A 25,859-nucleotide genomic window follows, 5' to 3' on the forward strand; every position below is an offset into this window, starting at 1 on the left:
CAGAACCCCAAGATCATAACCTGAGCCGAAGGCAGACGCTTCATCAACTGAGCCCCCCAGGCACCCCGCCCCAAAGAACACTTGTTAGTAATTTGTTTTATGAATTCCACTTTTATTTAACAGCTAACATCTGAGTGCTTACAATGGGACAGATACTACCGCACGTTAACTCATTTAACCCTGATAACCTATTAAGCCATGGAGTAAATACTTTTTAAGTCAGAGAAAAAAATGTCTGATGCAGCCTTTTTAAAGAATTTTATTAAGAGGTTTCTCACAAATTAGGGAAAAGCTTATTTACCAGTAAGAAAAAAGTCCTTATTTTAAAACACAAGTGGAAAAACACCAAAGAGAATCTGGCGCGGTAACTGTGGCAAACTCCGGCATTCCCGGTTCCAGCTCTTGTCAACTGCACACTCTCAGGTCGTACTCAAAGCTTCCAGAAAGAACATCAATCCCAGGCACTTCTGACGTGACACCTTGGGCCCCGAGGCTGCCCCGTAACCTCTCCCGTACTCGCACGTGCACACTAACACAGCTCGTCCAACACAACCCCCCTCATCTAAACAAAGATTAAATAGGACACAGGATACTAATGTTCTGAAGCAAGATCACTAGTAGCAAAGCAGAATACAACACAAATGTCCTCAAGAACCAGTAATTCATTTCCACTTCAGATAGCTTCAAATGTCAAGAATATTCTAAAGACTTTTATGAGAGAAAGGTACGAACGGTACCCTTAATTATCCCCCTGCAGATGGGGCATTTTCTCAGAGACGGGGCACATTCCTGGCACACGACCAGGTGCCCACAAGGAATGAAGACGATGGAGACTTCTCTGTCCATGCACACTTTACACGTCCTCTCCTCCTGCAGCCTTCGCAGCTGCTCCTCCAGCGACAGGCCTGGTAAGAACAACAAACTTCAGTGAAATTGTTTCTACTTTAACTCCCGTTAAAAAAAAAAGGGGGTAATACGTCCTGTTGGTCTTAAGTCTTCATTTTGTTTTACCTGAAACATCTTCTGTTGGAATATACTTCATGTTCTTGTCCACTGAAGAAAGAAAAACCACAGGAGGCGTTACTCTACCAAACATAAGACTGCTTCCCCCACTACTCGTGTTCTTGAACACCACGGACTAGCTACAGATCAGGGCTACGCAGTCACACCACGCGGGCACTGAGGAGATGCACCCGTCTAGAACCGGCTCAATGCATAGACCGGCGCTGGCTAACTGGGTCGATCTTGTTTGTCAAACATATGCATGAACACAATCCCACAGATTCCTGAAATAATTTTACCAAAAACTCACCAAATAAGTTTTTGTATAATGTAGAGTCGATTTCTTTCAAACAGCTTTTGAAGATGTTGGCAGCAGCATTTCCTTTAACTAAAACGGTATCGATCAGCTCTCTTGCTTGCAAAGGTATCTGTGTTTTTTGTTTAATGATATCGTGTTCCTGTTTATTAATTACATTGGCCTTTAAAAGGTTATCCAGGATAGGAAGCACACAAGTCAACTGTTGAAAGAGAGCCATTCTATTCCTCCGAATTAAAGACAAATCATCTTCATTTACAAAAGAAAAAAGAAAAAATCCATTAGATTTTAAAGGGCTCCGCGTATACACACATAGTCCCTCACAACCTATCCGGCAAGCAATTTAGGCCCTAAATAAATCAGAGCTTGAACTTCGGGAAGATTTAGCTAAGGCATATCGTACAGTCCACACAACGCACAGGGCCTGTCTTTGTCATTTCTTCAAGTGGAGGTATTTACAGGTCTTCGAACCCTGCTGTTCCCATGGAATTAATAATACTGATTTCTATTTGCATCCTATCACTTTCGTACGAACTCCCTATTTGATACCGGAGATCCTGTCAGTTAAAGACGGCAGGTACGACTACTTCTCATGTGCAACCACGGAGGAAAAAACCTCCAAGAGCAAGCGACCTCCCCCACGTCAGAGCCAGTCTCCTGGAGGATGTTCCTCTTACCCCGGGCTGCAGAAGCACGGCCGCAGCGCGCTCAAGTGTCACCTGTCCCACAAGGACACGCCCAGGTCCCCAGGCCAGCCCCGCCACTCCTTATGTGCCCTGGGCCCTGTCACTCCCACGCCCATCTACTTCACAAACAACGTCTCCGTGTGCTTGGCACTACGCTAAGTGTCTTGGTGTCAACTTCCCATTTAATTCCCAGAGAACTCCATGCAATTCCTACTATGGTCTGTTTCGCAGAATCACAACCTGCTTTCTGACAGAGCCAGGGTTTCAGTGCAACTGTCTCAACTTAGCAATCAGACTTCCCCGCTCCTCTCCATGAACGCAAGAGGCTCTCTTAAACCACTCCTAGCATCACTCAGCAGCGTCACCAGAAAGTGTCTTCGACCCACACCCCCACTCAGCACTGGGCAGCCTTCACCTGTGCGGCCGCTCTGTGTGGCGGACGCCGCAGCTCGCCCATGAGCCCCAGGAGCAAGCGCCACGGGGGTGACGGGCACGGATCCGACACGGGCATGCGTGCTCCATGCGTGTTTGTCAAAGGCGTGACTACTCAACACGCAGAGCGTCCCCTGCGTGAGCAGCACAGTCAGCTCCCTGATCAGCTCCCCACTGTCTCTGGGCCGGACAGGGGCTTCTGGAGCCCCAGCACCTCCCCATCAGGTGTGTATTTTGCAGAAGGACCACTGAGCAAGGATCGGGGAGTCCAATACCATGGTAAGAATAGGATTTCAAGGAAATTTTTTCAAAAAACTGAAATAAGACCTGCATTCAACTTTAAAAGCTTCCTTCCTCAAACAATTTAAATTTGTTATTTATGAGGAAGGAAAGCCATCTACTTCAAGATCTTATGCTAAAATCCTCTGACTGGCAGCACTCACAGATCTTACTGAAACAGAAAGCTCTTCTAAGGACACTGTTCTCAGCACGGCCCACTGCGCGGAAGGGGGCACCACCGGAGACGACTGGTGGCTGCTGCCGGCAGGTAGCAGACAGACACCAGCGCTCTGTGACGGGTCACCCAGTCCTCCGAGCCTCACAGAGAAGGGCGGGCGACCAACATTCCCAAGTACCTGATGCCATCTCTTCAGCTTGTCGTTCCTTCTCTTCTTCTCGGGTCTCATCTTCAGCATTAAGGAGCGCTAACACGATATCGTTGACGGTTCTGTAGTTCTCCCCGGTGGTCAGGATCTTACTCTGCACCGTCTGCCTCACCAGGCTTCTACTGAAGCCCATCTCCAGGGCAGCCGTCACCACGGGGGTGTTCATCATGACGGCGTCTTCCGAAGAACTTTCTCCAGGTCCAAAATGGACAACTATTTGAAAAGACATGTACCAAAGCTAAATTCCACAAATGTCAAAACACAGAGAAAAATCATGACCACGGCACAACTTTACTCTCATGCTGCTCACACCCTGGTAGTCACATGAGCTTTACACACCAATTACCTGCAATTCCAACAAAAGTGTGAACACGGAGAATCAAGACAGTGCAACAACATGCGATACTGTTTTAAGTATCACTTTCCACGCTACACCTTGGAACCTACTTAATGAGAGACTCTTTAAGGACAGGGCTTAGGAACCCATGTCTTGTTTAAATTCCTGAAATGATTCTGATGTACAGTCATTTTGGGGAACCAATACGCTCTAGGACTGTAGGTTTGCCCCAGGAAAGCAGGGGAAATCAACCAGGACTTCACGAAAGCTGGGATCAGAGTTTGCACTTGAAGGATCTACAGGCAGATGGATGAGTCAGAGGGAGTAACACAGACGGGAAGGAGAGTGAAGCGGACGATCAGTTCACACAAAATACACCTAACGATGCAGTAAAACAGCGTGGCTGAAGAAGTAGTCACGTGATTCGCAATCACAACAGATGCTCTGAAGAAAAGAAAGCAGTGTGAGGTGATTAAATGAACGAGGCAGGACGAGGACCACGGACACAGGGTCATCAGGGAAACGTTTTCCGGGAACAGGGTCATGCAGACCAATACCGAAATTCTCGGTGGAAATTACAAAGACGTCATCCTTCAAGACGCTGGACTGCCCTCTGCTGGAGAAGTGTTCTAATAAACATGACTTCAGCACAGCCACTGGCACTCTGCTCACGGCTCAAACACACACGCAGGCCTGTGGGGAGAGGCAACACTACCCCAAACCCGTCAATGCTAAGGAGTTACGGGAATACCTGAAAGAAATCTTCTAGGAAAGAAGAACAGCAAGCATAAAAGCCCTAATCGAGACAAAATCTTGACGTTCAAGAACTAGAAAGCAGGGACACCTGGGGGGGCTCAGTGGGTTAAGCGTCTGCCTTTGGCTCAGGTCATGATCTCAGGGGTCCTGGGACCGAGTCCCACATCGCGCTCCCTGCTCAGCGAGGAGTCTGTTTCTCCCTCTCCTGCTCCCCCTGCTCGTGCTCTGTCAAATAAATATTTTAAAAAGCCTTAAAAAAAAAAAAAAAAACAACTAGAAAGTGGTGAGCAGCAGAAAGGAGGGTGACCCCCAGATCGTGCAGAGCCTCGCCAGTTTATCTTTCACTCTAGGGGTGCTAGAATGTTCTGCAGGCATTTGAAGTGAAGAATGATAAAACCTGGTTTGTGTTTTCAGAAGATGATTCAGGCAGCTCTGTGATAAACGTTCATGAGATGGAACGAAGGGACCGGCCAGGTCATCACGAAGATGGTGATGGCAGTGAGGACTGGGCGGACAGTGTCCTGTGGAAACAGAGACACGCACAAAGATGCGGGGCATGTCAGGAAGGCGGGGATAAAAGGACATCCGACGGATGAAATACGCCAAGTAAAGACAGGAGCTGGGATGACGCCTGACTTGAGTCAACTTTCTGGCCTCAGCAGGTAGGTGCCATTAACTGAGATGGGGAAGACCAGGCAAGTAAATCTAAGGGATCAAAGACAGGAGAAAAGGCCTGCTCTGAGCGTGTCACCTCTGAAACACCCATTATAATCAAGTAGAGATTTAAACATGTAGTTGCACGTGCCAGCCTGGAGCTCAGGAAATGAAGAAATAAATTTGGTCCAAGTGTTGAGAAGTAGTCCATCATTTGTGGTTTCAAAAAGGAGCCACCAAAGGAGACTGTTCATGATTAACCAGAGAAACAGAGGAAAACCAAGAATGTGGTGTCCAGGAAGCCAAGTGAAGGTGTCTTAAGATGGATGCAGGAGAGTCATGTCAGCAAGACTACCAAAAAAGACGTCCCCCTCTTGCACTGTGACTCAACAGTAATTTGGAATCCACCTGCAAACAACGGTGCTGTTGTGAAAGCTTTGAGATCCAGGCAGAAGATTATGAAACCCCAGTGAAGTCCGATACCAAGGAGAACTGTTGTGACAAGACAGGCCTGCACCCAGAGGCTGACTCGTAAACCCCAGGCCTGGCGCAAACCCATGAACAGCTCCATACCCTCAGGACCTGGCTACAGGCCCGTTTAGCTTGATCCTGTCACCAGCACCCTACACAAAAGAACGAGGACAACCCAGGCCTACTCGTGCTTTGGCACACAGACGTACAGACCTCAGTTCCAGCTGCAGACACAGAAATTGCCTGTGAACTGGATCCCGCCATAGTCCAGGAGCCACTGGAGGTGAATCCACCACACTCAATCAGAATGTAGAATCGGAGGGACCCACCTATCCCAGCCTCAATCTACAAACAGTCCTGCTAGCACAGGGGCCCAGCAGGAGACACTGCTCAGTGCACATCTGGAGCTCCTGAAAGCACTTAGCCTCAGGCCACAGCAACACAACCAGCACCAGGACCCAGGGAGGGACACTCCTGTCTGCACCTCCCGCAACAGCCGAAGCCTCTCCACACACCATCAGGAAGCAGTCCTGCCCACCAAAGCACCTGGCAGGAGACATGCCCACGTGCGCCTCCAGAGCCAGGTCTGCAGGCCTCAGTCTTGGCTGTAGAACCAACCACAGCCCTTGGGCTCAGTGCTGGCCCCTCTCAGCCATGGCCCACGGCCTACACCGCTAACCAAGGGACCCATCAATGACCAGAAAGGAGCCCTTCCATGGACCTAGACGGAGCCACACCCATCTGCATATCTGGTGACAGTCCTGCCGTCTTGAGGCCCCAACTCTGGACCCTGCAGCAGACTCATACCCCAACATCCTGTAGAACACTGTACTGGAGACAGTACCATCCAGCAAGGGACCAAAGTCCACACCAGCCTGAGCTGCTGGTAACAAGCCTCCCACCACAGACCAAGCAACAGCCTCAAAACTGGGCCCAGCCAGGTATCAGCCAAGGGTGCTGACAGGGAAAGGGTATCTGCCAAAACCAGTCTGTAAAGACTAGGAGAGATGTTTCTTTCAAAGGCACAAACACCAACGAAAGGCTACTTATATCACGCAAAACAGGCACTAGGACAACACCAAAGGAAACCAAGAAAGGCCCAGTAATTTACCCCAAAGAAATGGGAGCTCTACAATCTGCCTAACACACTAAATATCAGCATCTTATACTCAACAAAATTCAAGAGAACAAAGGTAGAAAAGTAAAAATAGTAATACATTTCAGAAGTTTAATAAAGTAACAGAAACCACAAAAAAGAACCAAAAAGAAATCCTGGAGCCGAAGAATACAGTAACAGAACTGGAAAACTGAGTCGCGAGCTTCAAGAACTGACCTGACCATGCAGAACAAAGAATCAGAAAACCCGAAGGGAGATTATCTGAAATCAGCCAGTTATAGGAACAGAAAAAAGAATGGAAGAGTAAAGAAAGCCTATGTGAGTTATGAAACACCGCCAAACAAATGAACAGCCACATCGTAGGAGTCCCAGAGGAGAAAAGGGGCAGAAAGCTTATTTAAAGATGTAACAGCTGTGGGGTGCCTGGGTGGCTCAGTCGTTAAGCGTCTGCCTTCAGCTCAGGGCGTGATCCCGGAGTTCTGGAAGCCTGCTTCTTCCTCTCCTACTCCCCCTGCTTGTGTTCCCTCTCTCACTGGCTGTGTGTCTCTCTCTGTCAAATAAATAAAATCTTTAAAAAAAACAACAAAAAAAAGACATAACAGCTGAAAACTTCCCAAATCATGGGAAAGATTTTCCGGTTCTGTTACTGTATTCTCCAGCAACAGTAAAATCAAAGAACCACAAGCATGACCAATCCTAACATTATTCTCAAATGTGTAACAGTCAAAATGTGAAAAGACGGAGATAAAGAGAGAACTTTGAAAACAGCAAGGAAATAACGTCTGCTCCGGTACAAGGGACACCCTCTGGCTGTCCACACACTGCTCCGCAGAGACCGTGCAGGCCGGCTGACAGAAAACAAAACCACACTGACGATGAAGGCAAAGCCGTCTTTCAGAAATGGAAAAAAAAAAAAAAAAAAAAAAAGACATTCCAGAAAACCGAAGCTGAAGGAGTTACTCAACATTAAAGCAGCCCTACAAGCAGTGCTCACAGGTTACCTGCAAGCGGAAATGGACACCTGCAGCAACACGGAAACACACGCAAGCATACAATTTCCTGGTAAAGGTAAATACGGAGTCGAATCCAGAACACCCTCTACTATGCCTGCACCTCTAGCGTCCCAGCTAAAACACAGTAACGTGAACAACTAGAGCTGAAGTAACTTGTCGATGGATCCATATCAGAGGCAGGACATCAACAGTGCCACGTGTGCGGTGAGGTAAGCTGTCGCCAGCGTGAAGCACATGACTCCATCACTTCAGATGTTTTAGGTGAACGTCACGGTGAGCACAAAGACAAAACCTCGAGGAGAGTGCACCGGATGTAACGGAAAGGACTTAAAGCGCGCTGCTTCAGAAAGTCAGTCAGAGAGGGTTACAGCGTAAGAGGAGGAAATGAACAAAGGAACTGGAAAAAAAAAATGGTAGTAAGTCTTCAGAGGACCAGTAATTACTTTAAAACGTAAACAGACTATGTCCTCTAATCAAAAGACACAGAATGGCTAAATATACTTAAAGAAACGAAACCAAACAATATGCCTACAAGAGACTCTCTGGCAGGCTGAAAAGTGAAGGGACGGAAGAAGATACTCCACGCAGACGGCAGCCGAAGGAGATGACGAGTGGCTACCTAACAAGTCAGACTTGTCAAAAATCAGTGCGAAGAGACAGAGAAGGTCAGTACGTGGGGACAGAAGGGTCAGCTCATCGCGAGGACACAACAGATGCATAATGTGTGCTCCCAACACTGCAGCACCTGAATATTTAAGGGGCGCTTGGGGGACCCCGTCAGTGAAGCCAACTCTTGGTCTCAGCTCAGGTCGTGGTCTCAGGGTCATGAGATCGAGCCCCACGTCAGGCTCTGCGCTCAGCACAGAATCTGCTTGAGATTCTCTCTCTCTCTCTTAAATAAATAAAATTTTAAATAAATATATATTTAAAGCAAATATTAACAAAACTAAAGCAAGAAAAAGAGACGAATACATACAAGCAAGGGCTTCAACAGCCCACTTTCAACGCCGGCCAGAGCACCAGACACAAGGTTCACAGGGCAAGCACAGAGCTGAACACCACGGCACCAAGCGGGCCTCATGCAACCGCACAGAACACACATGCTTCTCAAGCTCTCATGGGACAGTCCTCGGGACAGAGCCCAGCTTCCTAACAAACCGGAAACACTGAAGTCACACCTAGTACCTTTTCCACCTCAGTGGCATAAAACTGGGGATCAGTAACAGGAAGGAAACTAACAAACTCACAAACACAGGGGAATTAAACAACACACTCCTGAACAGCCAAGGAGCAGAAAGGACATTAATAAGAAACCAGCAAATACTTGAGACAGACAAAAACACAACATATCCAAGCTAAGGGGGTGCAGCAAAAGCAGTTCTGCGAGGGAAGTTTTCAGCAATAAATAGCTAAATTAAGAACAATGAATGCTCTCTGGGGTGCCTGGGTGGCACAGCTGGGTAAGCATCCAACTCTTGGATTTGGCTCAGGTCATGACCTCAGGGTCCTGGGATCAAGCCCCAATCAGGCTCCTTGCTCAGCAGAGACACTGCTTGAGATTCTCTCTCCCTCTCCCCCGCCCCATGAGCTCACGCACACGCTCTCTAAAATAAGTAAATCTTTAAAAACAAAAAGAGAAAAAGAAATGACAGCTCTCAAAAACAAAAAAACAAAAAACAAACAAAAAAGCTTAACTTTATACGTCCACAATACAAAAAAATAAGGTGAGGGGAGATGGGGGAAACACGTGAAGGGGATTAAGAGTACACTTATCTCGATGAGAACTGAGTAATATATGGAATCATTATATCATATACCTGAAATTAATATAACACAGTATATATTAACTACCCTAGATTTTTAAGAAAACTCACTAGTTTAAAAATAAAAAACAAACTAAGCCGATGGTAAGCAGAAGCAAGAAAATATTAAAGATCAGAGCAGAAATAAATGCCACAGAAACTGTAAAAACAAAAGGAAAAATCAATGGCACTAACAGTTGTTTTTTTTTAAAAGATAAACAAAACGGACAACCCCCTAGCTAGACCAACCTAGAAGAGAGGACTCCTACAAAATTACAGACATCAGGGGCGCCTGGGTGGCTCAGCCGTTAAGCATCTGCCTTCGGCTCAGGGCGTGATCCCGAGGTCCTGGGATCGAGTCCCACATCGGGCTCCCTGCTCCGCTATGAGCCTGCTTCTTCCTCTCCCACTCCCCCTGCTTGTGTTCCCTCTCTCACTGGCTGTCTCTATCTCTGTCAAAAATAAATAAAATCTTAAAAAAAAAATTAGACATTACAAATGATGCACCAAATATGCAGAAGATCCTAAGAGACTACTGTGAACAATTACACACAAAGAAACTAGACGATATACATGAAACAGATAAATTCCTAGAAACCTACAACTTAACCAAGACTGAATCAGGTAAAAATAAAATATCTGAACACAGCAATAACATATATGATAACAAAAGCAGTAATCAAAAATCTCACAACAAAATCCAATGATTTCACTGATGAATTCTACCGAAGATTTTAAAAAGAATTAACACCAACCCTTCTTAAACTCTTTCCAAATACTGCAGAGAAGGAAACAATCCCAAAATCATTTCATGCAGCCAGCATCACCCTGATACTAAAGACAGACAAGGACATTACCTGGAAACAAACTTCAGGCCAATATATATCCTTGATGAACACAGACATGAAATTGGGGGCAGGGACAGCTAAAACGGTGCTGGAGCAGGGGACCTCAGGCTCACCTCGTCCCTTGAACTCAGCTAGATACGTATCAAATCATCCTAAATATCCCAGAAATCACTCTGATGACTGAGAGAACATACACCACAACTAAAGAGAGAGAAGAAGCCACACTGAAGAAGGTAGGAAGTGTGGAGACGTGGCCTGGGGGAGAAATGGATTGCAGGGGCTGCGGAGGGGAGGGAGCCCTGGTTACAAAGAAGGGGGAGAGAGAGGCACACACAAGAAAACGCACAAGAATGTTTCCCCAAAGCCACTGTCTGGGAAAACGACAGGGGCTGAATTTCTTGAGTTCTTGCAACCAGCCAGGATTAAAGCCTGGAGTTTTCAGGGTCAGCGGGCTGGGCTGGGCTACAGCCTGGAGGGCGCTGCCCTATCGCTGGAGAAAAGACAGGCAAATAACCCGGAGACGGACAGCGTCTCCAGCGTGGAAACAGTGATCTGAAAAACCTGAAATATACCTGGGGCACACAGGAGGTAGAGTATTCGCTCTTCTTGGAGAGGTAGCGTTCAGACAGACGCCTCTCTGGGTACAAAGGAGCCCGCTGGCCCCATTTCCCTCCCCGCCCCTCAGCATAAACACGGAGCCACCTGCAGTAAACACAGCTGCCCACACCGGCTGCCAAACCTGCTTACACCAGGTTCCACACCCCTGCGCTCTGCGGGGAAGGCCCTTCTCAGGCAGGCTTGCCTCAGTCCCAGAGAGGCAAGCCCCTTCCCCAGAAGACAAACAGAAACCCCTGCCCACATGTCTCCCAACCAGGGAGTCCTGCAAGGCCTCAGTTCTGGTGGAGTTGGTGTCAGGTCTCATTTCACAAGCAGAGCAGAGCACACCTCGTTAAAACTTGCCACATTCAGGCCAGGCACCAAACACTGTCCACAGCAGGCAAGGAGAGCCTCTGCAGACCACCTGCCCAAAGGGCAGAGCAGCCAAACCACAGCAGCAGGGGCCATGCCACACACACCTGAGACACTCCCTGAAGCTCCAGATCCTGGGCACTCCAGAACCTCTTCTTCATAAGGCCATTATTTTCAGGAGCAGGAGACATAACAGGCTTTTGTAACACACAAAAGAAGGCAGAGACTTAGACAAAATGCCAAGATGGAGGAATTTCTCCCAAATCAGAGAACAAGACAAGCCATGGCCAGAGATCTAAGTGAAACAGAAAGAAGTAACATGCCTGATGGAGAATTTAAAGCAACAATCGTAAGGATACTACTGGCTGGGTTTGAGAAGTGAATGGAAGACTTCAGGGAGGCCCTTACTGCAGAGATAAGAGAATAACACAGAATCAGTGAGAGATGAAAAATGCAATAACTGATCATGGAAACAGGCCTGACGCAAAGAACAGCAGGCTGCAACGTCAGGAATGAATTAGTGACCCAGAAGACAGAGTAATGGAAGATAATGATGCTGAACAAAAGAGGAAGAAAGAATTATGGAACACCAGAACACACGTGGGGAAATCAGTGACTCTGCTGAACATCATAATGTGGGTATGACAGGAGTCCCACAAGAAGAAGAGAAAGGGGGGCAGAAGGTTTATGTGAGGAAATAATAGCAGAAAACATCCCTAATCTGGGGAAGGAAACGGACATCCAGATCCAGGAGGCACAGAGAATTCCCATCAAAAGCAGGCCCACACCAAGATACACTGCAGGAAATGCTGCAGACCACACTGACAAAGACAGTCTTAAAATCAACAAGACAAAAGAAGTCCTTAACTTACAAGGGAAGAAGCGGTAAGACCAGCTGCAGCTCTCCCCACAGCCACCTGGCAGGCCAGCAGGGAGGGGCATGATGTATTCAACACACTGAATGGGAAAGTGCAGCCAAGAATACCCCACCCAGCAAGGCTGTCTTTCAGAACGGAAGGAGAGAAGAAGAGTTTCCCAAACAAAACTAAAGGAGGTCATGATCATAAACCAGCCCTGCAAGAAATACTACTAAAGGCGACTATGAGTGGAAAGGAAAGATTAAAATGACAAAGACAAGAAAAGAACAGAGAAAATCTCCAGAAACAATTACAAAACAAGTAATAAAATGCACCAAATTCAAATCTATCAATAATTACTCTGCATGTAAACAGACTAAATGCTCCGATCAAAAGACATATGGTGTCGGGATGGATTAAAAAAAAAAAACAAGACCCATCTATGTGTTGCCTACCAAAGACACATTTTAGACCTAGACACCACCAAACTGAAAATGCGGAGATGGAGAACCATCGACCACACAAATGGACGTCAGAAGAAAGCTGGAGAAGCAATACTTGTATCAGACAAACCAGATTCTAAACCAAAGACTGTAACGAGAGATGAAGAAGGTCACTACTATATCATCATTAAGGGGTCTCTCCAACAAGAGGATCTAACAATCGTAAATATTTATACCCCCAACTTGGGAACACCCAAATACATAAAACAATTAAAAACCAAAAAACTCACTGATAATAATATAGTAAAAATAGGAGCTTTAACATCCCACTCACATCAATGGACAGATCAAGCAGAAAATCAACAAGGAAACAATGGCTTTGAATGATACACTGAACCAGATGGACTCACAGATACTCAGAGCATTTCATCCTAAAGCAGAATACACATTCTTCTCAAGTACACATGGGACATTCTCCAAAACAGGTCACATACAGGGTCACAAATCAGGCCTCAACAAGTACAAAAAGACGGGGTGCCTGGGTGGCATAGCGGTTAAGCGTCTGCCTTCGGCTCAGGGCGTGATCCCGGCGTTCTGGGATCAAGCCCCACATCAGGCTCCTCAGCTATGAGCCTGCTTCTTCCTCTCCCACTCCCCCTGCTTGTGTTCCCTCTCTCGCTGGCTGTCTCTATCTCTGCCAAATAAATAAATAAAATCTTAGAAAAAAAAAAAAAAAGTACAAAAAGACTGAGATCATACCATGCATATTATCATACCACAACACTATGAAACTTGAAGTCAACCACAAGAAAAAATTTGGAAAGACCACAAATACATGGACGTTAGACAACATGCTACTAAGGAATGAATGGGTCAACCAGGAAATCAAAGAAATAAAAGACTACATGGAAACAAATGAAAATGAATACACAATGGTCCAAAACCTTTGGGCTGCAGCAAAGGCGGTCCTAAGAGGGAAGTCTGTAACAATACAGGCCTACCTCATGAAGCAAGAAAGGACTCAAATACACAACCTAACCTTACACCTAAAGGAGCTGGGGCTAGAATAATAAGACGTCTAAAGCCAACAGGAGGGAAATAAAGATTAGAGCAGAAATAGAGGATAAAGGAAAAAAACAAAACAAAAAAAACCAAAAAACAAAAAACACACAATAGAACAGATCAATAAAACCGAGAGCAGATTCTTTGAAAGATTTAATAAAATTGGTAAACCCCTAGCCAGACTTAAAAGAGAAGGACCCAAATAAATAAAATCACCAATGAAAGAAATCACACCACCACAGAAATACAAGCAATTCTAAGAGAATATCATGAAAAACTATATGCCAACAAACTGGACAACCTGGAAGAAATGGGTATATCCTAGAAACACATAAATTACCAAAACTAAAACAGGAAGAAATAAGAAATTTGACCAGACCCATAACCAGCAAAGAAATTGAATCAGCAATCAAAAATCCCCTAAACAAACAAGAGTCCAGGGCCGGATGGCTTCCCAGGGGAATTCTCCCAAACATTTAAAGAAAAGTGAGTACCTATTTTTCTCAACTATTCCAAAAAACTAGAAAAGGAAGGAAAATTTCCAAATTCATTCTATGAGGCCAATATTACCCTGATACCAAAAACAAAGACCCCACCAAAAAAGAAAACTACAGGCCAATATCCCTGATGAACATGGATGCAAACATTCTCAACAAGATACTAGCACATCAAATCCAACAGTACATTGACTCACTCACCACCATCAAGTGGGGTTTACTCCTGGGCTGCAAGAGTGGCTCAATATTCGCAAATCAATCAGTGTGATACTGAAGAGAAAGGATAAGATCCATGTGATCACTCTAACAGATGCAGAAAAGCACCTGACAACGTACATCATTCATGATAAAAACCCTCAGCAAAGGGTTAGAGGGACATACCTCAACACCGTAAAGGCCATGTATGAAAAACCCACAGCTAGTGTCATCCTCATTGAGGAAAAACTGAGAGCTTTTCCCCCAAGGTCAAGAACAAGACAGGGATGTCCACTCTCACCACTACTATTTAACACAGAACTGGAAGTCTTAGCCTCAGCAGGAGACAACAGAAGGAAATAAAAGGCATCCAAATCAGCAAGGAAGAAGTCAGACTTTAACTACTTGCAGATGACATGATACTCTATATAGAAAACCTGAAAGACTCCGCCAAAAACCTGTGAGAACAGATATAAAAATCAATATACAGAAATCTGTTGCATTTTCATACATCATAATGAAGCAGAAAGAGAAATCAAGGAACTGATCCCATTTACAACTGTACCAAAAACTGTAAGATACCTAGGAATAAACCTAACCAAAGAGGTAAAGGATCTGTACTCTAGAAACTACAGGGCACTTATGAAAGAAATTGAGGAAGAGGGGAGCCTGGATGGCTCAGTCGCTTAAGCATCTGCCTTTGGCTCAGGTCATGATCCCAGGGTCCTGGGATCGAGCCCCGCATCGGGCTCCCTGCTCGGCGGGAAGCCTGCTTCTCCCTCTCACACTCCCCTTGCTTGTGTTCCCCTCTCGCTGTCTCTGTCAAATAAATAAATAAATAAATAATCTTAAAAAAGAAAAAAAAAGAAATGGAGGAAGACACAAAGAGATGGAAAGACACTCCACGCTCATGGACTGGAAGAACAGACATTGTTAAAATGGCTATGCTGCCCAGAGCAATTCATACATTCAACGCAATCCTTATCAAAATGCCACCAGCATTTTTCTCAGAGCTGAAACAAACAATCCTAAATTTTGTGTGGAACCAGAAAAGACCCCGAATCACCAGGGGAATTGTTGTAAAAGAAAAACAAAGCTGGGGGCATCACAATGCCGGATTTCGAGCTGTACTACAAAGCTGGGATCACCAAGACAGCATGGTACTGGCACAAAAACAGACACACAGACCAATGGAACAGAATAGAGAACCCAGAAATGGACCCTTGGCTCTATGGTCAACTAATCTTCGACAAAGCAGGAAAGAATATACAATGGAAAAAAGATGGTCTCTTCAACAAATGGTGTTGAGAAAATTGGACAGCCACATGAAGAACAAAACTGGACCATTCCCTTACACCATACACAAAAATAGACTCAAAATGGATGAAAGACCTAAATATGAGACAGGACTCCATCAAAATCCTAGAGGAGAAAGAGGAGAACACAGGCAGCAACCTCACTGACAGGAGCCATAGCAACTTCTTGCTAGACATGTCTCCAGAAGCAAGGAAAACAGAAGCAAAAATGAACTTTTGGGACTTCATCAAGATAAAAAGCTTCTGCACAGTGAAGGAAACAGTCAACAAAACTAAAAGGCAACCTTCAAAATGGGAGAAGATATTTACAAATGACTTATGTGAGAAAGGGCTAGGATCCAGAATCTATGAAGAACTTATCAAACTCAACTCTCAAAAAATCAATAACCCAACTAAACAATGGGCAGAAGACATGAATAACATTTTCCCAAAGACATCCAGATGGCCAACAGATACATCAAAAGATGTTCAACATCCCTCATCGTCAAGGAAATACAAATCAGAACCACAATGAGACACCACCTCATGCCTGTCAGGATGGCCGGAATCGACAACACAAGAAACAAGTGTTGGCCAGGACGCAGAGAAAGGGGAACTCGTACACTCTTGGTGGACACGTGAAGTAACGCAGCCACTGTGGAAAATAGTACGGAGATTCCTCAAAACATTAAAAAATAGAACCTCCCAGGGCACCTGAGCTGCTCAGTCAGTTGAGCGTCTGACTCTCAGCTGCGGCTCGGGTCATGATCTCAGAGTCGTGAGATGGAGTTGTGTCAGGCTGTGCTCAGGAGTCTCCTGGAGAGTCTCTGCCTCTCCCTCTGTACCTCCTGCCACTTGAGAACGCACGCTCTCTAAAATAAATTTTAAATTTTTTTAAAAAGGAAAAAAATAGAACTTCCCTATGATCCAGCAATCCCACTTCTGTGTATTTATCAGAAGGAAACGAAATCACTTTCTGAAAGATTTATCGGCACTCCCATGTTCCCTGTAGCATGATTCACAGCAGCCAATACATGAGAACAACCTCTCGGTGTTCATCAGCAGATCCAAATAAAGAAAACATGGTAATATGTCAGAATATTATTTACCCATAAAAAAGAAGGAAACCCTGCCTGTTGCAATAACACGATGGACTTTATCAGATGAGTAAGTTCTGAGAATCTAATACAGTGTACTGGCTACAGATGACAATATTGCATTACACACTTGGAAGTTACTAAAAGAGCAAATCTTAAATACTCTTACCACACAAAAAACCTAAAATTATGTGAGGTGACCAGGGTGTTCATCTTAAAGCGGTGACCGTGTAGCAATGTGCGTGTATCAGTCATGCCACCTCTTACCTTAAATTGACAGTGTCATACGTGAATTCTATCCCAATACAGCTAGGGGCGAAAGGGATGAAGCACTCAACTGTTTCGAATGCTGGTAACAGGTCAAGCAGTGAATTAACTAAGATGGTGGTTCTTGGTGACCCTGACAAGAGCAGTTTTCAGCAGAGTAAGTTCAAGAAAGAATGGAAAAAAGAGAGTAAGCACAGATAAATCTTTCTACACATTTGGTCGTAAAGGGAAGCGGACAAGCTAGACAACAGCAGCTAGAAGATGACACGGGCTCAAGGAAGGGTCTTCTTAGGACCGGTTACGGTACCTTAGGTTCGTATGCTGAAATATATATTCTGGAGATTGAAAACTGACGCCAGGAGACAGAAGGGGAAGAGCACTGCCAAGGCGAAGTTCTTACCCTGGCAGCAGGCTGGAGACTCAGATGACAAAGGACAAGAAAAGCTGGCATTAGTTCCTTCATGAAAAGAACAGGAAACGCGAGTGGTATGGATACATCTCAGACTGGTGGCTTTGCTGGGAGGAAATGGGAGCAGTTCTCTTTTGATTGTGTTTATTTCCTCAGTGACGCAAGATTATGAGCCGCAAGTAAGTTAGAGAAAAGAGCGTAGAAACTTCCAAAGAGAGAAAGTGACAGTCACTGTATCAGGGAGCTGCACAGGGTGGCAGCGCGGCCCACAGAAAGCTATGGTTATAAATTTAAAGCAACAGCTGTCAGCCCTGTTATCTTTTCCACCTCTATACACAGGAAGTAGTTACCATGTCAAATACCAAATCCAAATCCTCAACAACCCTCCTGAGTCATCTGAGTCATGGTATATGCCAGGAAAGGGTGCACTGTTATCTTCATTATCTTGGACACCCTAACATACGTAAATGACATACATTAACTAAATGCCAGATGTGGCCAAAACTAAGTTCTAACCAGATCTATTTCCTATCCTTGCATTAAAATACTACACACCTAACGAATAACTAATATCTAGCCCAATTGTTAAATCATCCGTCAACTGGCCCTTTCCAAACATACTGGCGTACAGCAAACTGTCCTCTTCGGAGGGCTTACTGTTCATACTTCTCATGTGGCACTCTCTGCGCTCTCTGTGATAGTTATTTCTCTTCTGCATATGTCCTGTTTCCTCAGTTGGAAGGTGGGCACTTGAAGAACAAAGATTAGTATACTTGCTAGAATGCTATAAAAATGTCATGAGTCTTAGTAGATACATAATAGTTATTAGTTAACTTCCCAGCACTTTTTCCTATGTCCTCAGGAATCAAATCCTCTGTTTATATACTTTTGTGCTTAACATTCTTATAAAAATTCCCATTCTACATTTGAAATATTTTCATACATACTTGGTGGATCAGCATTTTCATCTCCAGGAGTATCTGATGTTGACAAAAGCTATGAAACAGGAGAAAAATTAATAGGTAAAAATCAAAAATCTCAATCTTAAACAGAGCAACACTAAGATAAGTTTACCTTAAGTAACATACATACTCTTCTGAAAACTAGGTAATGTATATACTTACTTTGCTCTGTTCTACCGTAATCATCATAAAAATCCCCTTAAACTTTACCTACTTCGAAATTAGAGCTCAAATATTTCTTTAGTTTCAGGGAAGGAGAAAAAATATTAATGGTTCCTCCTTCCATTTAAAAGCTATTTCAGCTGGATCACTCTCAGAGGCTCCTAACTCCTAACAAGTTGCTTTTATTTGTTTTTCTGGAAAAGATGGAAGAGACATTACATATCCTCCTCCAATCCCACCACAGATTTGCCAGGGGGAGACTGAGTGATTTTTCAGAAGCCTAAAAGGAAGAAAATCTTTTTTTTTTTTTTAAAGATGTATTTATTTAGAGAGAGCAAGTGAGCACAAGCAGGGGGAGGGGTGGAGGGAGAGAGAGAATCTCAAGCACACTCCCACTGAACGTGGAGCCCAACACGGGGTTTGACCCCAGGACCCTGAGATCAGGACCGGAGCCGAAACCACAAGTCGGATGCTCAAACGACCGAGCCTCCCGGTGCCCCTAAAAATTTTTTAAAAGCCTTGAACAAGCAAGGTGGTTACAAAAATAAAAATTAAAGGTGTCATTAATTGGACATAAAGCAATTAACCATACTTAGTAAGAAAACAGATGTAAATATTCTTCCTGATATTCTTTGTCATTGTCATTTAGGAGAATTCAGCGTTGCCAAATATAAAAACTTACCTGCTCAAGAAGGTGAGGGTATCGAGCTTGAATCTCATCAACAAAGTCCTGCCCTTTCATGCGTATCAAGAACTCACACCTACAATAGCAGATGAAAATTACTTTTAGAAAGTGTTTTATACCAAAAAAAAAAATATAACCTGATCTTCTAGAAAAGTAGCTTTCAAACTCTGATTGTGTCCTCAGTATAAACATTTTACGGCACAACCTTGTGCACATACATATGGAGCAGGAAAAAAATCCTCGTAAAACACTACTAACTCTTACTACGTGTTGATGCATTCTGGCATTTTCTATTTAATCACATTAACGAATAACAATAAAAGGGTTTAGACCTCAAAAGAGCACAACCTAAGACTTGAAAAATGCTGTTCTGGACAACTGACGTTTGGGGACTCACATAGTTTCAGCAGCTGTAATTAATATTCCTAAAACGTGATCTTTCACAACATAACAACTGCTTATCTTTCTTGGGGGTCCCCTCTTCCACTACCATTGAAGCACAAATCCTCCTTCCAAAACATAGAGAAATATTTTCGTCTATATGCAATATGACAGTGTTTCCCAAACACTTGTTCACAAACCCCTAGAGCTGCTCAAAGGCACCAGTAAGCTCACCTACGAGGTACTTCCATTTTATCCCTTCAGTGTCTCAATAAGCTGAACAGTTCAGCACCGACCCGCAAAAGCAACGAGCCCCAACCTGCACCATGCTGTGCGCAAAAACTCACGAAGAACGTCACCAGATGTTAACCCTAACACAATGCAACTTCTAGAAGACAGCAGAAAATGGTTTTGTCCTTAGGTCAGTTAAGATTTCTTAGCTAAGAGACCAAAAGCATAACCCATACAAAGTAAAACTGATAAAATGACATCCTCAAAAGCCACTGCTGAAACAATGAAAAGACAAGCCACAATCTGAAAGTGGGCAAAACACACCTATTAAAGAACTTGTACCCAGAACGTATTAGGAACTCTCAAAACTCAGTAATTAAAAAAAAAAAAAAAAAAACTTTAAAATGGGCAAAAGATTTCGACACTTTACCAAAGAAGCTATGTAGAAAGCAAATGAGCAGTTCACCATCATTCATCATTAAGGAAACTAATTAAAAGCGCAGAGAAGTACCCTGCCACACCTCCTGGGATGGCTACACTAAACTGACAATCCCAACGACAGCTAGGGACGGGGTCACCGGGAGACCTCACAGACTGACGGCTGATCTACAACTGCACAGCCCCTTAAGAAAACAACATGGCAGTTCTTAGGAAGTGAAAGCTTGCCACACAACCCACCAATCCCACGCCTAGCTAGTCTAGCTAGTCGCCCAAGCCAAAGGAAAACACCTGCCACAAATGTTTACTATGTTTACAGTGCCTTTGTTGCTTATCGCTCCAAGCTGGAACAACCCAGGCGCCCTTCTGCTGACGGGCTAGAATCCGCAGAGCTCACGGAAGCACGCTCACAACTACAGTTTGTTGCGGAGATAAAACAGCTAGTTCTCACGATGCTCTCAGTAAACATGCAGTTTTAAATTATCTTTACTCTGGGACCGATTAACTTACATTCATTATGATTAAAGCAGCAAGTACAACGAGCCCTGGCCTATAGATCCCCCTACTCTAAGTTCAGTTAAGGACAGAGACTGTCCTCATCACTGCTACGTCCTCCAGCCGGCACTCAAATATGTGACAAGTGAACTGTTAAAGACACAGATAACAATTACCCGTTCTGGTCTTCCATCTACTAAGATCAGAGGTTACCCACAATTGAAATTTGCTGTTCCTGAAATGTTTACACAAAGCACCCTAAGTCTTTTCCCCTTATTTAACCATCTAAAACAAAACACAAATTCAGGAAATAAACCAAGATTTTGTTCTGTTTTGTTTTATAAAGGACAAAATGCAGTAAGTAATTCAAACACCAGAACTGGAAAGCTATTTTTGTCTTTTTAATACTGTTATTAAATTTCAAATTTTACGTACACAGTCCCATAGAGCCAAGCATAATTAAGTCACTGAAAATTCTGACAAAGTACATTTTTCCCTAAATAATATAAACAAAACATGTCACTTTTGAAAGTTAGAAAGCCAAATCTTACCTTGCTGTATTATGAATACTGAAGACAAAATTTTAAAACCCAACTTTTGACAATGTACTGATCCATAATAAAATACTTCAAGTTTATCTTTATATAAAAAAAATGACAAAAGGATGTTTTAATTTCCTGAAGGGGGTCAAGAGATTCCTCATCATTATGAAAGGCACTCACAGGTCAAAACACTGTCCTGTATGTACGACCCCACTGATGGGAGGTGCCCAGTCAGATTCGGAGAGACAGAAAGGAGAACTGTGGCTGCAGGGGCTGGGGGGACGGGGATGGAGAGTTCGTGTGATGAGTACGAGCTTGGGAAGATGAGAAAGTCTGGCGGTAATGATGGAGGAACAATGGGAACGTACTTAATGTCACAGAGCTACACACTTAAAAATGGTTAAAATGGTAAATTTTGTTATGTATTTTTTACAATTTTTAAAAAATTATCTAGTCCAACGCCATTATACTGATAAGGACAGAGTTTCAAATGGGTCACATAACTTGTCCAAGTTCACATAGCTCCTCAAAAATGAAGAATTTCTAATTCTATTTCCATAAACAATACTGCCTCTCAATTCTTTGTAGGCTACAGTAGAAAAAAGGACATACTGCTAGAGACAGAGTGACTAAGATATCACAAGATCTTATCACAAAATAAAACAGAAAAAAATAATTTACAATTACAGACTTAATCAGCTTTCATTATATTCATTTTTGTATTTGCCTTCTTCAGGATCATTTTATTATCCTTTTCTCTTACTTTTTCTCCAACATATGTTCTTTCATGCTATTTTACACATCTTTGTAATCCTTAAGATTTCTTAAAAGCAAAAATGGGAACCCTACAGATAAAACGCATGGCCATAATTGTAGATGAGTCCTCAAGAATAAGTTAAATTAGGGGCACCTGGGTGGCTCAGTCTGTTAGGCATCTGACTCCCAATCAGGTCATGATCTCAGGGTCCTGGGATCAAGCCCAAGATCAAGCCCGGAATCAAGTCGGCTTGTCTCCCCCACTCCCCCCACAACGCCCCTTACCCTGCTAGTGCGCTCTCTCCCTCTCTCTCAAATAAATAAATCTTTAAAAAAAAAAATAGCAAGTTAAATTATATCCTGAATACATAGCTTACAAAAGAAAAGAGAACATTCTAAAACATTTTTATCAAAATGACTATTAAAATTCAGTATATTTTAATTAAGTAATCTCTACATCCACCGTGTGATTTGATGGTCCCCAGACTAGGAGTCAGAGGCTCCTCCCACTGAGCCAGCCACAGGCCCCAGATCTCGTGTTTGAGAAGACCAATTCCCCAACAGCAAAAAAGCAGCTTTGCTATATTGAAATGTAAACATAAATCCTGCAAACACACCTACTTCTTGCAAGCACAGTTTTCTGTAGAAATACCTTTCAAAATAATTACCTTGGAAACCACTTGGCGTGCTCCACCCACGGGTCGTCTCCAGACTCCCAACACCTTAAGCCACCATCACAACAAAAGCATTTGACATCATCATTGCGACCTGAAGAAAACAGACTGACCTTAAACACACGTCCTAATACGTAAAACAAAGTGAGCTTGATAAAACATACAACCACATATTAGTTTCTTACCCACGTAATAGAAACCAGCACTTGCAAGCTGCTCGGGCCGAACTGGTACACTAGACGGCCAGTACATAAATGTTCTCAGCCGAGCTGCATGTGTCTGCATGCTCAAATTGGAAATGCTAAACCTCAGCGTCTCCAGAGAATTTTCCAGAAATGGGCAGTTGGGAAAATGTCTGCGGTGTTCTGACATCGCATCATCCTTTGGTTCCCAGTTACTCAGGGTCCCACCGCAGGCAAAGCAGGCTACCTTGTCTCCAGGTCCTATATAATAAAAGCCGGCTCTTGCCAGGTCTGATGGTGACAAAAAGGTTAACGGCCACATGTGGTAAGTAAGAAATCTGGCTTCTTCAGTACTCATTGCATAACTGTAGGGGTTAGTCCTCAATGGGGAGAAGTCTTCAACTGCTCTAGGATTAACAGGGTTTGGTGCAAGGTTGGAATGAGAACCACTGAATGAGCCACCATGTTCCAAACTGGGAGATAATGAATGTGTAAAACTGTTTCTCATTGGAGAAGTATTCTTAAAGGTGGAATCCCGGCTAGTAAGAGTAACCAGACTGTGAATAAAACTACAGCTAGGATAGAGCTGTTTGTGTTTTTCAACAGGATTGTCTCCAGGTTTCCAGTTGTCCAGCATCAGGCCACAACAGAAGCATTTGACCTTGTCATTAACACCCGTGTAGTAAAAACCAGCCCGGGCCAGACTCCGCTCTGAGACGGGAACGCCAGTGGGGAACGTTGAGTATGTAGACATTCTATAGAGTTCACATGAGAAGTCATATTTTATTTTTTGTTTGTTGCCAATTGTCTGATTTGATAAGATCGTGCTATCTTCCATGGTACTCTTAATTCTCTGACATGAAGAACCTGGGATAAGTCTTTGGGAAGTAGTTTTGTGCATGAGTGATTTTACTTTTTAATAGCTAAAAACCTGCATATGAAATTTCTATCTTCACATGAAATTAGTTTTTTACCATGTAAAAGAATCAAACAACAGGCTCCTACTTATGTAAAATTCACTACACCTTCTTCATGGGATTTCAGCCTGAGTTTACACTCAGGTGGGATGCGTATCTGCCCTAAATTACCAAGATATCACCTAGTACTGTTTCAGATTAACCCTTACGTAACTCAAGGGCTAACTGCTCATTATTTGGTGTAATACTAACATAAAGACCTGAAATTGGCAGACTTACTGAAATATGTTAAAACTGCTTCATTTTTCGAGGAGGTTGATATTCCCAAAATTCTAAATTATAGGGTACCTAAATTATCCCTTCAATATGCTTTTAGTTACAAGCTACAAAGCCTGTTTATCAAGCCAATTACTGATTATGCTACAAATGGAAAAAACTATATGCAGGTTTCTTTCAAGCCCTTTAATATGGTATTTTTAAAAATCTTGTTTCGTTCTAGCAAACAAGAATTAAAGTCTTCATATGGTCATATTATCTAAAGGCTAGTTTCACACAGGTGATCACTACAGTATTTACTTAAGTGGGTGGTACTAGCTTCAGTAACAACTTTTGGGGATATCAACACCCACAAGCTTTGCTGAACCCACACCTGTTCTAGTGTGTATGATGTCAAACAGATCTTGCTTAAAGCTAAACTCTTCCACCTTTGTTAAATATTGTCTGTATTTGTTTCCATTTTCTGCAGCATCATGGTTTGTCTTTCTTCCTCACTCTGCATACCAATTATACTTGATCAACTGAAGGTATTTTCTCCATAAACTATTTAACCATAAAATTTCCACAACAGGAACTTAACACTGCATTTAAAAATTAAATAGCCTATCTTTAAAAATCATGTATCTAAATCACTCATTTTGTAAACATAAATCAACTTATCACGATACAGCAACTTCCTAGTGTTATCACATATGCATGATATAAACAAAACTGTTTATGCACAAAATATCAATAATTAACCCTACTAGCCTTCTTTCTGAAAACCCTTGCTATTTTAAAACTATAATCATACACAAAATTACACTCCACAAAATTCAAGCTATATCCCTTTATAAAGTTTCTGGTTCTCCATAATGGGATTTATTACTGCCCGGGAAAGAAATGAGGGGAGAAAAAAGTAGACTCGTCAGGGCTGTTAATCTGAAAAGAAGAAGAAAAAAAAAAAGCTATTTCAGAAAAGTGTATTTTCATGGTAAAGAGAATTCAGACTTTTCAATGTATTCAGTACAGTCTAAAAATGATTTACACTTTAGATAACACACCGTAAGTCCAGAAATTTGTCACCAAAATTTTCTAAATGGAAAAATTCTTAATTAAAATAAATGCAGCATACGCCCAGTAGCACTAGGTGTGTTTTTTAAAAACGTCCAACTCCGAAGACAGACGGACACGTCCACACAGGCAGCTACTTCGCTCCTGGCCTCCCCTCTCCCGGCGACAAGGTCTAGCAGCTAAAGGAAAACCCCTGGGCCGCCGTGAGCGGTGGAACGGAGAGCCTGCGCTCCAACCAGCACGCACGGCGGCCATCAAGCAGGAACGCTGCGTCTTAATGTCAAGTCTGTCCAGGGCCAGGGAAGTGACCAGGAGAGAAATGCATCACGAAGTCACTAACATAAACCCCTAGACTGTGCGGAGAGGCCGGCGCGCACACCCAACAGCACGAGCGGCCCCGGGCTCGGAGACACCGCAGCCTGGCGGACAGGGCTCCCCCGACCCCCTCCCCGCGCCCGGGACCCGGCTGCACGCCCCGCGGGGACGCCGCCAAAGCTCGGTCCGGCCCCCCCACCGCTCGGCCCTGAAACCTGCCGCAGCCCGCGAGTCCCAGGGCCAGGGCTCCCCGCGGACAGAGAAGCGTCCGCGAGCGGGGAGAGCCCGCCGCCCGCCGCGCCCCTGCCCCTGCGCCCGGCCGAGGGGCCGCGGCCTCCCTCCGTCCCTCCCCGCCCGTTTGGCGCCCCCAACCCGCGCCCGCACCGGGGCCGCACTCACCGCGGGGCCGGGGCAGCACACGAGGAAACAGCGCGACGGCCGGCGGCCTCCGTGAATCCGAACGGCGGCTGCCTCCGGAGATGCGGCCGGCCGGCTCGGCTCCGGCGTCCCCAGCCCCGCCCAGGCGGGGCACGCGCTGACGCACGCTGACGTCACCGCCGCGCCAAGGCGCCGAGAGTTTGCGTCAGAGAGCGGCCCGAC

The 25,859-nt window shown here is 44.2% G+C and overlaps 1 protein-coding gene across 2 annotated transcripts; it reads right to left on the reverse strand.

Moving 5' to 3' along the window:
- Positions 1-241: 241 nt before the first annotated feature.
- BIRC2 (baculoviral IAP repeat containing 2) lies at positions 242-25,859 on the reverse strand. Of its 2 annotated transcripts, XM_045797639.2 has the most exons (9): positions 25,659-25,859; positions 22,702-24,812; positions 22,511-22,610; positions 18,997-19,075; positions 18,138-18,186; positions 3,072-3,314; positions 1,313-1,567; positions 1,012-1,053; positions 242-905 (listed from the first exon to the last, which is right to left on the reverse strand). In XM_045797639.2, exons 2-9 carry the CDS (start codon positions 23,597-23,599, stop codon positions 712-714), a joined length of 1,860 nt encoding a protein of 619 aa, XP_045653595.1. In that variant the 5' UTR covers positions 23,600-24,812; positions 25,659-25,859; the 3' UTR covers positions 242-711. The 2 variants fall into 2 exon arrangements, with proteins under 2 accessions (XP_045653595.1, XP_087724619.1); XM_087868493.1 differs by lacking the exon at positions 22,702-24,812.

The sequence above is a fragment of the Ursus americanus genome, chromosome 16 (genome assembly GCF_024610735.1).
Source record: "Ursus americanus isolate L20-20 chromosome 16, mUrsAme1.1.p, whole genome shotgun sequence".
NCBI classification, from domain to species: Eukaryota; Metazoa; Chordata; class Mammalia; order Carnivora; family Ursidae; genus Ursus; species Ursus americanus.